General features: G+C 39.1%; 2 protein-coding genes across 3 annotated transcripts in view; one reads left to right on the top strand and one right to left on the bottom strand.

Moving 5' to 3' along the window:
• The window catches only part of eml3 (EMAP like 3), a 55,310-nt gene extending 51,806 nt beyond the window's left edge, over positions 1-3,504 (bottom strand). Inside the window, exon 1 of one of the 2 annotated variants that reach the window (XM_044341229.1) lies at positions 3,341-3,504. In XM_044341229.1, the coding sequence (XP_044197164.1) occupies positions 3,341-3,365 (25 nt within the window). In that variant the 5' untranslated portion in view covers positions 3,366-3,504. The remainder of the gene's footprint in view (positions 1-3,340) is intronic. The other variant, XM_044341230.1, reaches the window with a different exon arrangement.
• Positions 3,505-4,280: 776 nt separating this feature from the next.
• ecsit (ECSIT signaling integrator) lies at positions 4,281-11,513 on the top strand. Its single transcript, XM_044341256.1, has 8 exons — positions 4,281-4,390; positions 5,629-5,775; positions 6,360-6,765; positions 6,897-7,120; positions 8,358-8,415; positions 8,685-8,833; positions 9,461-9,566; positions 10,359-11,513. Exons 2-8 carry the CDS (start codon positions 5,647-5,649, stop codon positions 10,655-10,657), a joined length of 1,371 nt encoding a protein of 456 aa, XP_044197191.1. The 5' UTR covers positions 4,281-4,390; positions 5,629-5,646; the 3' UTR covers positions 10,658-11,513.
• Positions 11,514-12,903: the final 1,390 nt, after the last annotated feature.

Genomic DNA, 12,903 nt, shown 5'->3' with positions numbered 1-12,903 from the left:
CTGAAATCGCTGCCATCTGCTGATGCAACTTCCTGCTGATCTTCCTGCACAACATGCACTGCGTCCCAAATCCACACTGTATATTCATTCAAAATGGCACACTTGTTGTTTTTTTTTTTTTTTTTACACTGAAAAGAGACAACTTTAAAATGTTGATTACAGCTTGGATCTTATTTTCATAGTTTTGTCCATCATTTCTATCAGTTATGAGAACTGTAAACATCAGGTTAACAGCTGAGATTTGGGAACGGTCCAGCTCCGACACAGCCACAGACGATCAGACAGTTGTAATACACTGGAATTATCCTTTTAAGTAGAACAAAAAACTCAGCATGTGTACTAAATCCTCTTGACTTTTGAGTGTGCTGCTGAAGGACACTATTGTCCCACAATGTAATGCACTAAGGAAATTGAGAAACTAATACTCACAGCTGCAAACAATTCTGATGATTTGCAGATGGTGATGAAACAACTCCAAGAGCATTTCAGAAAAGAAGTCTGAAATCCTTTAGAAAAGCATTTTGGTTTCTCTTACTGAAGTGAAACTGGCAGTGGCATCCCAAAGCTGCAGTTTTGATTGACGTTTGGCACACGTATTGCATCATTTCATTTTAGCAGAAAACCATAAAGTATATTGCTTTCTTTTGTGCTACTTTGACAGTTAGTATATAGAGTGTGCCATAAAAATAAACCATAAACAAACACACTATTTTGGTAGTTTGTATACAGGGAATTAATTAACCGTGAGTCAACACATATTTTGGTATTTTGATGTTGAAATTTTCAGATGTTGAGTGAAACAGTGTTTGGCAAAGATTCCATTCTTTTTTTTTTCTTTTGTAAGCTCTGTCGGGATCCATCCACCGCTGTCTATAATTGTAATCAGCTGTAAGCAGCTACTTCATATCCATGTGTCCATCACCACATTTATGAACCAAGACATTTTAGTGCGCATGCCTTTTAGTCTGTCTTTTGATCGGAGTGTAAACGCAATACACAGAATCAGCGTATGCATGAATGTTAGTATGCAACTGGGACACAGCCACAGTGTCTGGTACAGGGAAAGATGTGTGTGGCTCTCAGGAGGTGATGCACTACAGTTTCCTGTTTGTAATAATTACAGCAGACGAGGCAGTTAACTAAAAGAACAGAAATGCTCAATGCACGGCAGACATCATCATGTGATTTTCCACCTGTTCCAGTTCACAGTTCATTTGTATGAACTTTTCCTTCCACGTCACTTGTTATTTCTGTTCCTGTTGTTGTTTCTCAGACGTGATGCTGTCGTCGCACATAGCTGGTTGATGAAATTTACATTGTAAATTCATTTGAATATACTATATATGGGCAGTGTTTGTATGAGTGTACAGTATATCTACAACACATACATCAAAAACTATTTTAATAGCTGATGTTTTTTAGAATTTTGTGCAAATATATCACTTAATACAACTGTTCAAGTTATCATATATCAACTTTCAGTCAAGGTATGTGATTATTTGTTATTGTTTTGCTACATTCTGTCGTCCAAATGAATAATTCCCAATGATACCAAATCAATTGGTCATTTTGCAGACATTTGTGATATTATTCATACATTTTTTTAAAACTATTGTTATAGTGATATCGGCTGCATCACACACCCTGAATGATTTTGTTCATTTCATTAAAAACAGGCATATTTTACAAGCCTGACCTTTTGCTCCTCCAACTGCACAGAGACTCTTACAAAACTGCATAATATCATATATTTTTGGACATTGATATCTGCTTGAAAATCCATATCAGTGCATCACACACCACAACAGTTAGTTGTTCACATCATCTGACCCGTTATATGGCGCAAGCCAGTCAGCTGACAGTCAGACACAGACAGAAACAGATGTACAACAGCTTTCCACAGCTCTACACAGTCATTAAATCACCTTCATTTGGAAACATTAGTCAAGATAATTACCATTAAATACAAAATGGCAACCTCTATGCTGTATTTTACACTGAGCACAACTGAGTCAGATACGTGAAGCACTGAGCCACAGTAGCCTTGCCCACAGATGCTGGCGAGCATCCCTATGTGATATTTACTGTTCCCCTGTGCCTTGCCACCCCACCATTTTACAAGACAAGTAAACACAACATCAGCACATAAGGTGGGACAGCAGGGCCTGCAGATGTGCAATAAAAGCAACATTGTGCAACAGTGTTTTAGTTCCAGCATTGTGGAGGCAGAACGGGTGGAGCTTTTGAAACACACACTTGCCAAAAAGTCAGCTTGACTTGGAGAGCAAGATGTGCAAAGTCATTCCTCAAGTAAATATAGGAGTCATGTTTGTGACATAGAGATAAAGATCATAGGATCATAATATGTACAAATAGGATTTCATGTAGTTTTTCTGTGTTTTAAAGCAGAGAGCAGCGTCCTGTTTGATCTTCTGACAGCTCTGCCGGTGGTCTGTCTGTCACTGTGGCTGTTGAAGACATGCAGCATACGCCCACCAGCAGTGCAAAAACCTTTTCTTCGAACACTTTCAATTTAACAAAGCTGCCAGCTCACATCAGTCCCATCGGGGCGGCAAAGATGAAGAAAAAACACACAGAAAGTTGCAGTCACGCCTCAAATCTGACTCGACCCCCGCGCGCCAACTAAAAGACAGCTGTTTAAATTCAACGTTAAACTATCACGCGCTCAAAGCGAAACTATAGCGAGCACCTGAAAATGTAACTCCAGCAACTGTTTACCAACACTTCAGGATATGCGGCAGATTTAACACACCTACACAGTTACACAATTTGCTGCTGGTATATTGCAACACAGCTTGCAAAGATAATGAAGTCATCACAATGACATTTATATGGGAGGTTTATTATTGAGAAATAAATGGCTGAATCAACAGTAATCAGTGCCAAATGTTCAAGAGACATTCTTTCATTCGCTATATTCCCACTAAACTGTCTTAAAATGTCAATATTTTGTAGGAGCCCGCCTGTTATTCGCACCATCCTCTTCCACCAAAACATAGCAAGCACTGCGAAACAACTGCAAAACTTTTATTTCCTTAATTAAAAACTGTTTTGAGAAAGACGTAGGCTACACCCGAAAAAAAACCAGAACATTTTCCAGTTTTGTTAAGTTTATATAGTCGTGTTGTTAGACTCGTGTACATTTGACCAAGCACAAAACTATTAATGCATTTTTTTTAAAAGTAACTTAGTTGGTCAAAGTGTTCCCTCCATAACGATGTGAGCATCCGAACACAGTCAAGTTTCCATAATGCTAATGTTGTCAGTAATAAAATCACCAAACATAAACAAAGGAGACGTTTTTCGTTGCTTTACTCACCTAAACTGTTTGTAGAAGAATCCATAATCCGAAATTTAAGTTGTGTGAAGTTTGTCTAGAAGTAACGTGTGGACTGAGGTGTGTTTTCCATGCTGTGAGGAGCGTCAGAAGTCACTCTAGGGACTTGGGTCGAGTTTACATCTTTAGCAAGAATACCGGAAATATAGACGAATTTCCTGAAAATAAAAGCGCTATTGTTAATGACAAAAGACAAAAGATAACAAACCAAATCCCTTAATAACATGACAATAACACCATAGTATAAAGAATATCATAAATACACGAATAAAGTGAGATACAATAATAAAAATAGCTGAAAGAGTTAAAGTGTACTCCGGAAGTCTTGTACATTTTGGTTACCTTGACGCTATTCGTGGGAGGCACCATACAGAGTTGAAATGTGAATGTTAGAAGTTGCATCAAACTGTGTATTAACTAACTCTAAAAAAATACTCCAACAGCTATTTGCTTAAGTCACTGGTCCTGTACCTAAATGTAGTTAAGCTGGAGAATGCGGTATGAAACTTAAACACAGCTTTTTCAGGTTGTGTTTGTTTGCATTTGTCGCCACCAGGCGGCAGGGTTTCATAGCGCACGTGGTATAACTGCGTTTCTTGATGATTGCAAGTAAAGAACATTGACTGTATCTCTGTATTTATATACAGTCAATGTCAAAGAACGACACAAAATTAGCAAACACAACTGAATATCACCTAATTATGAATTTTTTATGATACCCGAGTTTGCTTCCACAAAATGTGGTAATTTTACTTCACTTTGGAGTCAATAACTACTATAGAAACAATAACTACGACTGTGTGAATCTCAAGAAGAATTTGCAAAGCACCCCACACAACAATGTAGGCTACTGTACAGAACAGCGGTCTGGCAATGACAGCGGAACGATTCTTTGCATTCATGTTTCTGTTGTTTGGGGGGCGCGAGTGTGTGTGGAACCAGGAAGTTCTGCCGGCTTTTCAACATGGAGGTGCCCGTGGAGAGTGTTTTCTGAAGGAGACTAATTTCTGCTTTCATTATTCAGCATAGACGGTGGGTACTGAGTAATGAATATACAGGTTAGCTAAGCAAGTTAGTCTCCTATGTGCATGACGGGAATACAGTCCTGTATTACAGAATATCAGTTCTTAATGATGGTTTTCTTGACACTTTGCATTATTTGGCACTCGACCTGCCAAACTTCATACAAAAATGTGTCAGTTTAAAGTTTTCTTACCACTCTGCAACATTAATGAGGAATACATTTATATCGCATAAAGAAGATCTGTGACACTCATTACGGCTTACATGAATACACACAAATATAATGTGTTTCAGTTACAATTCAACTCTTCATCTTAATTTTTAAATTTATTTGGTCCTTATTTTAACAGTGTTACAAATAATGCACTTACACATAGATCGACAATAACAAATAATATCAAACAAACAAAGAAACCTTATTGACAGAAAATGTGCCGGCTGAAGCTTTAGCTTATGTCTGTATAACCCTTTTACCTCATCCGAAAAACAAACGGAACAAAATATAATACAAAATCAAATATTTCATTCACCATCACATTCATAGCTCAATTTTATGTTTGTTTACTATGTTATTTTTGAACATTTTTTAAATTCACCTTACACTGGCTTCCTGTTACGTTGCATTCATTCTAAAATTCTACTTATCACCTTTAAAGCATTAAATAGCCTTGTTCCAAATTACATCAAGGGCTTATTGACCCCCTATGTCCCTGGACGTTCAATTAGATGGATGGATGGGGCTCTGCTGGTTATTCAGGTCTCGACTAGTGACCAAAGGTGACCGGGCCTTTGCTGTTAGAGACAGTTTATATTTTTGTGTAACTTAATTTTATTCCCATTTTATTGTCTTTTTGGATTTCTTTTGTTTTAATTGCTGTTTTTAATTCCTTTTTTCATCTCTCTGTTAAGTACTTTGTAAGTCTGTTAATAAAAGTGCTATGTAAATAAAGTTATTATCATTAATAATAATTATAAATAGTGCATTTGTTGGTTCATAGTAATCTGTTTGATGTATAATTCTTATAGCTGTCTTCTGTAGTATGAAATTTGATTGTGATTTCAATAGTAGAATTGATTTTACGATTACCAAACACAAACAATCATCTTCTTCATCAAAACACATCAGTAACATACACACAGTGCCTTGAATGCTGCATATAATTGGCAGAGTTTGGAATGGACATTCTGAATACTGTCTTTGTTGTTACATCGCTGCCGTTATACTGACATGTTCATGTTCCCTGCAGGTCAGCGATGGCTCCAGCATGAAGTGTACCCGATGCCTGCTCCAGCTGCAGGGTCTCAGGCTGCTCCTGGGCCAGTCAGCCAGGGCTGCTGCCCAGCCAGCCTCCCCCCTCCATCAGCCCAGTGTGCTGTACAACACCCAGCAACAGGTACACTTTAGTCTGCACACATAACATCCAGACTCTGCTCAAAATGTTGGTCATTTAATGAATGTAGCAATATTAGCAAAGGATTACTCAGACCTTTTCTTTCTGCTGCCAGAAATACTCACCAGAGCACCAAATATGGATTCATCCACTGCTGAAAATAGTCCACAACTAATGCACTATTCCCTCAGTAACATTTGCTAAAAACTACAGTGTCCAGCTGTAAATGTCTGAGCCTTTTTTATGAAACAATATATTTGTGAGTTGCTTTTAAAAATGTATGCCTTTAATAGAAACCAATGGGTTAGTAGAGTAGGGAAGTGGGAAAGTATTGAGAGACTGACTAATACGTTGTTGGTTTTGCTTTTTTCATGGGATTTGTTGACGATAAGAAAAATATAGAATAGCATCAGCCTCATCCTTTATCTTACCCTTTACCCTCAGATGTCCTCCCAGGTCACTGCTGATGCTTGTAGAACAATAACAAAATCAGTGTAATGACAGACAGATTGTATGTCGTATTGGAAATTTTACTTTCCCAAAGTGCAAAGCTACTGCACATATAACAAAACAAACTGTTATCGTAGGTGTTGAGACGTTTCCACGGCAGTCCAGTGTGTGCCAAAGGTCGGCCCGTGCCTGCAGAGTTCATCAACGAGGACGACAAGAAAAAGAACAAGTCTCTGGTCACCCATGACGACCTGTTTGAACAGGTGGCCAAAGAGGTCAAAACCAAGGCCACGTTTAACAAGGTGGTGGATGTCTTCATCAAGAGGGACATCAGACGGCGAGGTCACATAGAGTTTATCTACGCTGCTCTGAAGAAGATGCCAGAGTTCGGTGTTGAGAGAGACCTCGCCGTCTACAACAAGCTGCTGGATGTTTTCCCCAAAGAAGTGTTTGTGCCCAGAAACTTTATCCAGCGAATGTTCAACCACTATCCCCGACAGCAGGAGTGTGGAGTACAGTTACTGGAGCAGATGGAGAACTATGGTGGGTGTCTGTTACAGAATTCAATGGAAAATCTGAGAATTTAGAGTGGTTATTCCAGACTAGATTAAGCATAGATAAGTATATATTTTACAGGTTGCTGGATCTGTCTATTCTCAATGCTTGTGTTCCAGGTATAATGCCCAACATGGAGACCAAGGTCCTGTTGGTCCAGATTTTTGGAGAGAAGGGTCACCCAATGAGGAAGTACCAGCGCATCATGTACTGGTTCCCAAAGTTCAAGAATATAAACCCATTCCCCATCCCCAAGGAGCTGCCTGAAGACCCAGTGGACCTGGCTCGCCTCAGCCTGAGCCGCATCGCTAACGACCTGGATGCTAACGTCACTGTCTACCAGGTACACCTGCAGGCTTTGGATCAGACTTTTGGGGAAATAGGCTTATTTGCTTTCTTGCAGAGACTGAGGTGTTCAGATGGATGTATCAGTCTTATGTCTGTGTGTTCAGTATAGAGCTGGAGTCAGGACATGTTTAGCTTAGCTTAGCAAAAAGACTGGAAGCAGAGGGAAACAGCTAGCCTGACTCTGTCCAAACTTCAAAAATACACCTATAACATCTTTGAAGCCCAGTTAGTACACAATAATATCTGGACATTTATACATAAAGAGAAATAATCATTTGTCATTTTAAAAGAAATTCCATGCTGGAACAACAGCACATAAAAGTGTATCCGTCTGCATGGTACTTCTATGCAGTGTCTCCGTCTATGGTGTGCGTTGCCAAATGCACACTATAGCTGTGTACAGGCTATAGTAAAGCACAGGCTTTGGTTTTAATTTCTGTACAGGCATGATGGCATCAAACTTGACAACCTTGGTGACAATTCATCCTCAGGGAGCTGCACACAAGTCACTGCAGCCAGCCGAGAAAACCAAATTGTTGTTATATCAGATCTATTTGTGTATGGATTAAACAAATTAGATACAACATGTTAACTGGTGAACTTTAGGGATGTTGGTAGGCGTATTTTTTAACTTTAGACAGAGCCAGACTGCTTCCAGTCTTTATGCTAAGCTAGGTTAACCACATCCTGACTCCAGATCTATACTGAAGACACAGACACGATTGATATCTATCCTCTAACCTCACTCACAGAAAGATATTTTGATTGAGTTTCAGTTCAGAAGTAACAGAGAGTTCAATCAGTTCACTTCAATCTGTCGTTAAGGCTTTCTGTCATTTCCATTATTGAAAAAGTGAAACATGTTCTTAAGGTTTATTATCCATATAAATATACCAACCAACAGAAGGCATAACCATATCCATACATTTGATAAATGAGTATTAATAAGTAGTAATAGTAGTAGTAGTAGTAGTAGTTGTAATAAGAAATCTTACATTGTTTGTCAAAAGAAAAAGCTAATTTGCATTATAAGTCAAGTTAGTGGGCAAGTTAAAGGGCAAATGTTTAAATTTAAATGGGGTTTTCTTACTTGTGGAACAGAAACACTTTCACTTCAGTTTTCTGTAGTTCACACAAACAACAAGGAGCAAAATTTTTCAGGATATGACCAATTCTCTACTTTGACATCAGGTTGTCTTTTGACATGTCTGTGTATCTGCTTCTCTCACCAGATGCCCTGCACAGACATTACAGAGAGCGGAGAGGAGATAACTCTTCCACATATAGTAGGTATGGACACTGTTTATTTGTCCTGTGTTTCATTTACAGGATTCTTACTGGTCATATGAGTGAGTTTGATCAATCTCTTGGGCAGTCAGGGATTATCAGGAAATTCTTTATATTGCTGTCATTTTACTGGAAGAGAAACCAACAGAAGGCATAACAATAACAGACCAGGGTTCTCTCAATATTTGTGATGAATAAGGACAATGGTGGGATCATATCCATAGACTTTTGCTCACTGTCTTTGTTTCCTTTCCTTCCTGTGTTGACACCAGGTATCCAGAGCCCTAGCCAGATGGAGTTGCTAGCCAAGCATAACTCGAGCAGACCGGTGTTTGTAGAGGGACCCTTCCCTCTGTGGCTGAAGAAGACTTGTGTCTACTACTACATCCTCAGAGCTGACCCCGCACCACCTGAAGAGCAGGTGGGAAACCCCTCAGTTGTTGTCTATCATTAACAATGGATCAAAGGATGGGCTTTAATCAGTAGGCTTCACCATCTGGGGAACATTGATGTCTGTACAAAATGTTGTGACAATTCATCCAATAGTTGTCAAGATGTTTCAGTCTTCATTCCCTAGTGCCATGACGCTTGCATGGCTAAAAGTAAAAGAAACAAAAAAAAACTCAACTAGCTTTATCTGGAGCTTTCGGCCATATCTCATGGTCTTCTTCAGCAATTGGAACTTGCTCAGTTGTTATCACATGACCTACGTATGGAACGTTGACGTGATAACAGTGAGATGTTTATGAAGGGAAGATTACGATGGTCTTATCACATGACCAAAAGCCCTGTACTCCTATTCGCTGAAGAGGGCTGTGAGATACGGTCGAAAGCTCTGCAAAAAATCAAGTAAGCGAAACCGTGAGATTAGAATATTTTATCACAGACATGTTTCCAAGGTCAAGTATGACCCTCCACACTCAAACTCCTCTATCTAGGATGTCTTTAGCCTAGCTTAGCACAAACACAGGAAGCAGGGGGGAACTGCTAGCTTAACTTAACTCTAAAGCTCACACAGCTGTTTCTGTGTGTGTGTGTGCGCCCACAGGTAGAGGAGCCCTATGATCCAGAGAGGTGTTTGGACTATCCTCTGGAGCTAGACCTGGATTTGGATCGAGACCTCGGAGACATCGAGAGCTTCGATGTGGAAGATTGTAAGATATTCACACTGAAGCTGTCGCTTTTTGTAGAATGTTCCTTTATCATACATGATGCACTGTGATTGATGACTTTGTCTGTTTTTGAGCCTGTGTTGGAAATTTGATACATCTTTGCATCCGAAGTGATCACATTTAAAGGGACACTCCCTGTTTTTTTTACAGCACAGCAGACCCTATTATGTCAACATGTCATCCAGTATTGTGTATATCCTTAAGTTCTAACAAAAGTGTTGAATGCATTTTTTTCCTCATAAAACATTTGCAAAGCAAAGTATTTTAAATCCTGCATTGTTTACATCCATGTTTACTAGCTTGTGGTCTTGAAACCATTACCATTAGCATTACCGGCATGCATGCGCATCCTTGTGCACGTGCACGAGACAAACAAAACAGGAAGCCAGTGACACAATCTCCTCATCTCATGCTCAGCAAGAAAGCAAATGAGAATACTTCCCAAAATGTTGATTAATTCCTTTTACAAAGGTTTCCTGTTTTATGTGTCTCTAACATGGACAATATGTTAGATAACAAACTTTCATAAAGTAAAGACATTCAGCTGTGAACTTTCAACATGTCAAAAGTGAGCTGAGAGGAAATTAGAGGATTTTCTGGCACTACTAAACAAACATTAAACAACATCAGGAGTGTTTAACGATATGGAACTACTAACCTTAAATATAAGTGTTGGTGTTGGCCTTAAAAGACTTGTGTGCAGGACAGTAAAAGTACTCCTGTCTGACAGTAAATTCATCTTCAGTGTGTAATGTGTGTCTCCTCTGTGTCCAGTGGACGAGGGTCCAGTCTTTGCCATGTGTATGACCAGCCAGGGAGACCAGACCACCCTCAACCAGTGGATCTCTGGCCTTCAGCAGACCAACCCCATCCTTGGTCAGGTTCCCACCCTGTTCCGCCTGGACGCCGGGCCCAGAGAACTGCAGGCGCCGGCCAACACAGAGTCAGACCACCACCACCACCACCACCACCACCCTCCCCCAGAGACCCAGAGAGAGAAGTCACACCCTGAAGAAGAGCCTGAAGTTCTAGTGGAGGAAGAGCCAATGAGAAGCCAGAGGATGAAGCAGTGAACAGCAGTCAGGCTGTGTGGTTAAGACTCTCAGAAAATCAACACATACTGTATATGATGGAGTAGTATTTATTCATGCAGGACGGGGTTTGAACTTGAGTGAGCTGCTGGTTCATTTTCAATACAGGTACATCAACTAAAGCAGAACCAAAGGATGAACACCCAGAAATGAATGTGAGTATCCGCCCCAAAAATCAAGTGTCAGGGATTACAACACACGTGTAGTTTAGGATGTCTTAAACGTGAAAGTAAAATATCAGAACTTTATCTGCCCACTAAGACTGTGTTATAAACCTCCATCATGGTTTAAAGGAATTATGGACACTGTTGCGCCACCGTAACATCACAAATACAAGGTTCTACCTGACTTTGTAGCTCAACTCATTTTCTGCAAGGGCCTGTTAACATGTGTCTTTATGTTCTGTATGTTCTCCTGAAAGCAGATAGAACCTCATAATTCTGTGTAATCTTCAGAAGTCAGTTATAATAATTTACATGTAGATATGTGACATGTATCCTTCAACCATGAGGTCATACTGCAGATTCCAGCCTGATAGTAATAGTCCACAGCTATGGTTAAGTGTGAGCAGAAGAGAGAGTGCTCAGAGCTGTACAAAAATGATCTATAGTGTGTATAATATTATATATATATATAAATATGTGTAACACAGTGCTCTAAAGTCAACTTCATAAAAGCTTCCACTAAAACTTTTAGAGAAAAGATGAGGAAAAGGCACTGTGTGTCTCCATCATAGACAAATGACCTGCCAAGGGACTACAGATGACTCTAGTACATCAGATGGTAACATGTTTGTTTCATGTTCCCTTACAATTAAAAATAAAAAAGAATCCCTCTATCTGTTTTGACTGTCTTTTGTGTTCATAATAGCAGCTATAACATTGAAATGACTGTAGTTGTGGCATAGGGCACCAAATGAGAAGGATTTTTTTTTTTTTTTTTTAATCCATACCTGTCAATATTACAGTCTGACAATATGATTTTCTTTCAGAGGTGGGGGGGGGGGGGGGGGGGGGGGGGGTTAAAGCAATCACAGTGATAACAATCATAATAGCTTTATAATATATAATAGCCTAACGATTATAAAACTCTGCACCCTTTGAACCAATCAGAGTGATAAGCTACATTAATGATATTGAAGCATTTGTTTTGGCCAAGCCACTAACGTTATAGTGAAAAGCATTACCAGTGAACTGGGAGGACTTTGTCTGGGCTGGAAGTACCATTGTTGCACTTTTTGGGGTCTCCAAAGTAAAATCTCACGTAGGGTACCAGTGTTGTCAGGGCAAGCCCTGGTGGTAAGGTGACTATAACCTCTATATCCTCTCAGCCTATCCCAACTCACACTGAGCAAGAGGCAGGGTTACAGAGAAAGGAGAATTTGTTAGAAATATATAACCTTCTGAAATCACACACTTTTATAATACTTAGAAATGAGAAGTCACCTTGCAAAAGAAATAAGACAAAACAGTAAAGGAGATTCAGCCATTAGTATATCTAATATAACAAGGACATCTAGAGTTAATATAAAAAGCATACTAGGTCAGATTTAGTCAGATTGAGAAAGAGGAATCTAGAAGTCAGACAATCAAAACACTTACCAGTTGGGAGAAGGAGCTGAATTGAATAACTGATATATCAGCAGAAGTATGGAAGGATATAAGAGGTAATACATGTAAAACAAGTTCTTTACTCTTGGAAAATTCAACTATTCAAGCAAAGTATTCTGATGAGACTACATCAAGTTGCTGGCAAAGATGTGGGGAGAGAGCAGCCAATATGGACCAAGTCTACACTTGTTTCAGTCAGAGCAGTTATTACTTGGTAGAACACCACAAACCAAAAAATTGAGTGAACCCAATGGCACCACAAATAAGCAAATGGAAGGACACAATTAACAAAATCTATACAATGGAATCAATAAATAGATCATAGAATTATGAATTTAGCTAATTTGTTCAATGTGAGATGGAAGAGTATAACAAAAAACAAATATAATTTAATAAAAACTGAACACTTCAGATTCAGAGCAGAACTACTGCAATAAATAGGAACAAAGGGAAACATGAAAAAGTACTGCTATCTGTAAAGGTTAGAGTGGATTTCATAAATGGTAAAAAAAAAAAAAAAAGGGTGAATCACTGCTCAGTCAGTAAACAGATGTCCACACATCCTGGAAAACCTGAATTTTTTAATTCCACTATTTTTATTGTGGATATGTATTTTCA

The sequence above is a fragment of the Thunnus albacares genome, chromosome 22 (assembly GCF_914725855.1).
Source record: "Thunnus albacares chromosome 22, fThuAlb1.1, whole genome shotgun sequence".
Lineage (NCBI taxonomy): Eukaryota > Metazoa > Chordata > Actinopteri > Scombriformes > Scombridae > Thunnus > Thunnus albacares.
Note: the sequence above shows the minus strand (reverse complement) of the source record. Positions and strands in the feature narration are given on the sequence as shown.

Excerpts from the sequence above, each read along its gene's own strand:
- ecsit (XM_044341256.1), top strand. The coding sequence starts at position 5,647 with ATGAAGTGTACCCGATGCCTGCTCCAGCTGCAGGGTCTCAGGCTGCTC. Across the intron at positions 8,416-8,684 it reads AACTCTTCCACATATAGTAG|GTATCCAGAGCCCTAGCCAG; the intron begins GTATGGACACTG and ends TGTTGACACCAG. Across the intron at positions 9,567-10,358 it reads GAGCTTCGATGTGGAAGATT|TGGACGAGGGTCCAGTCTTT; the intron begins GTAAGATATTCA and ends CTCTGTGTCCAG.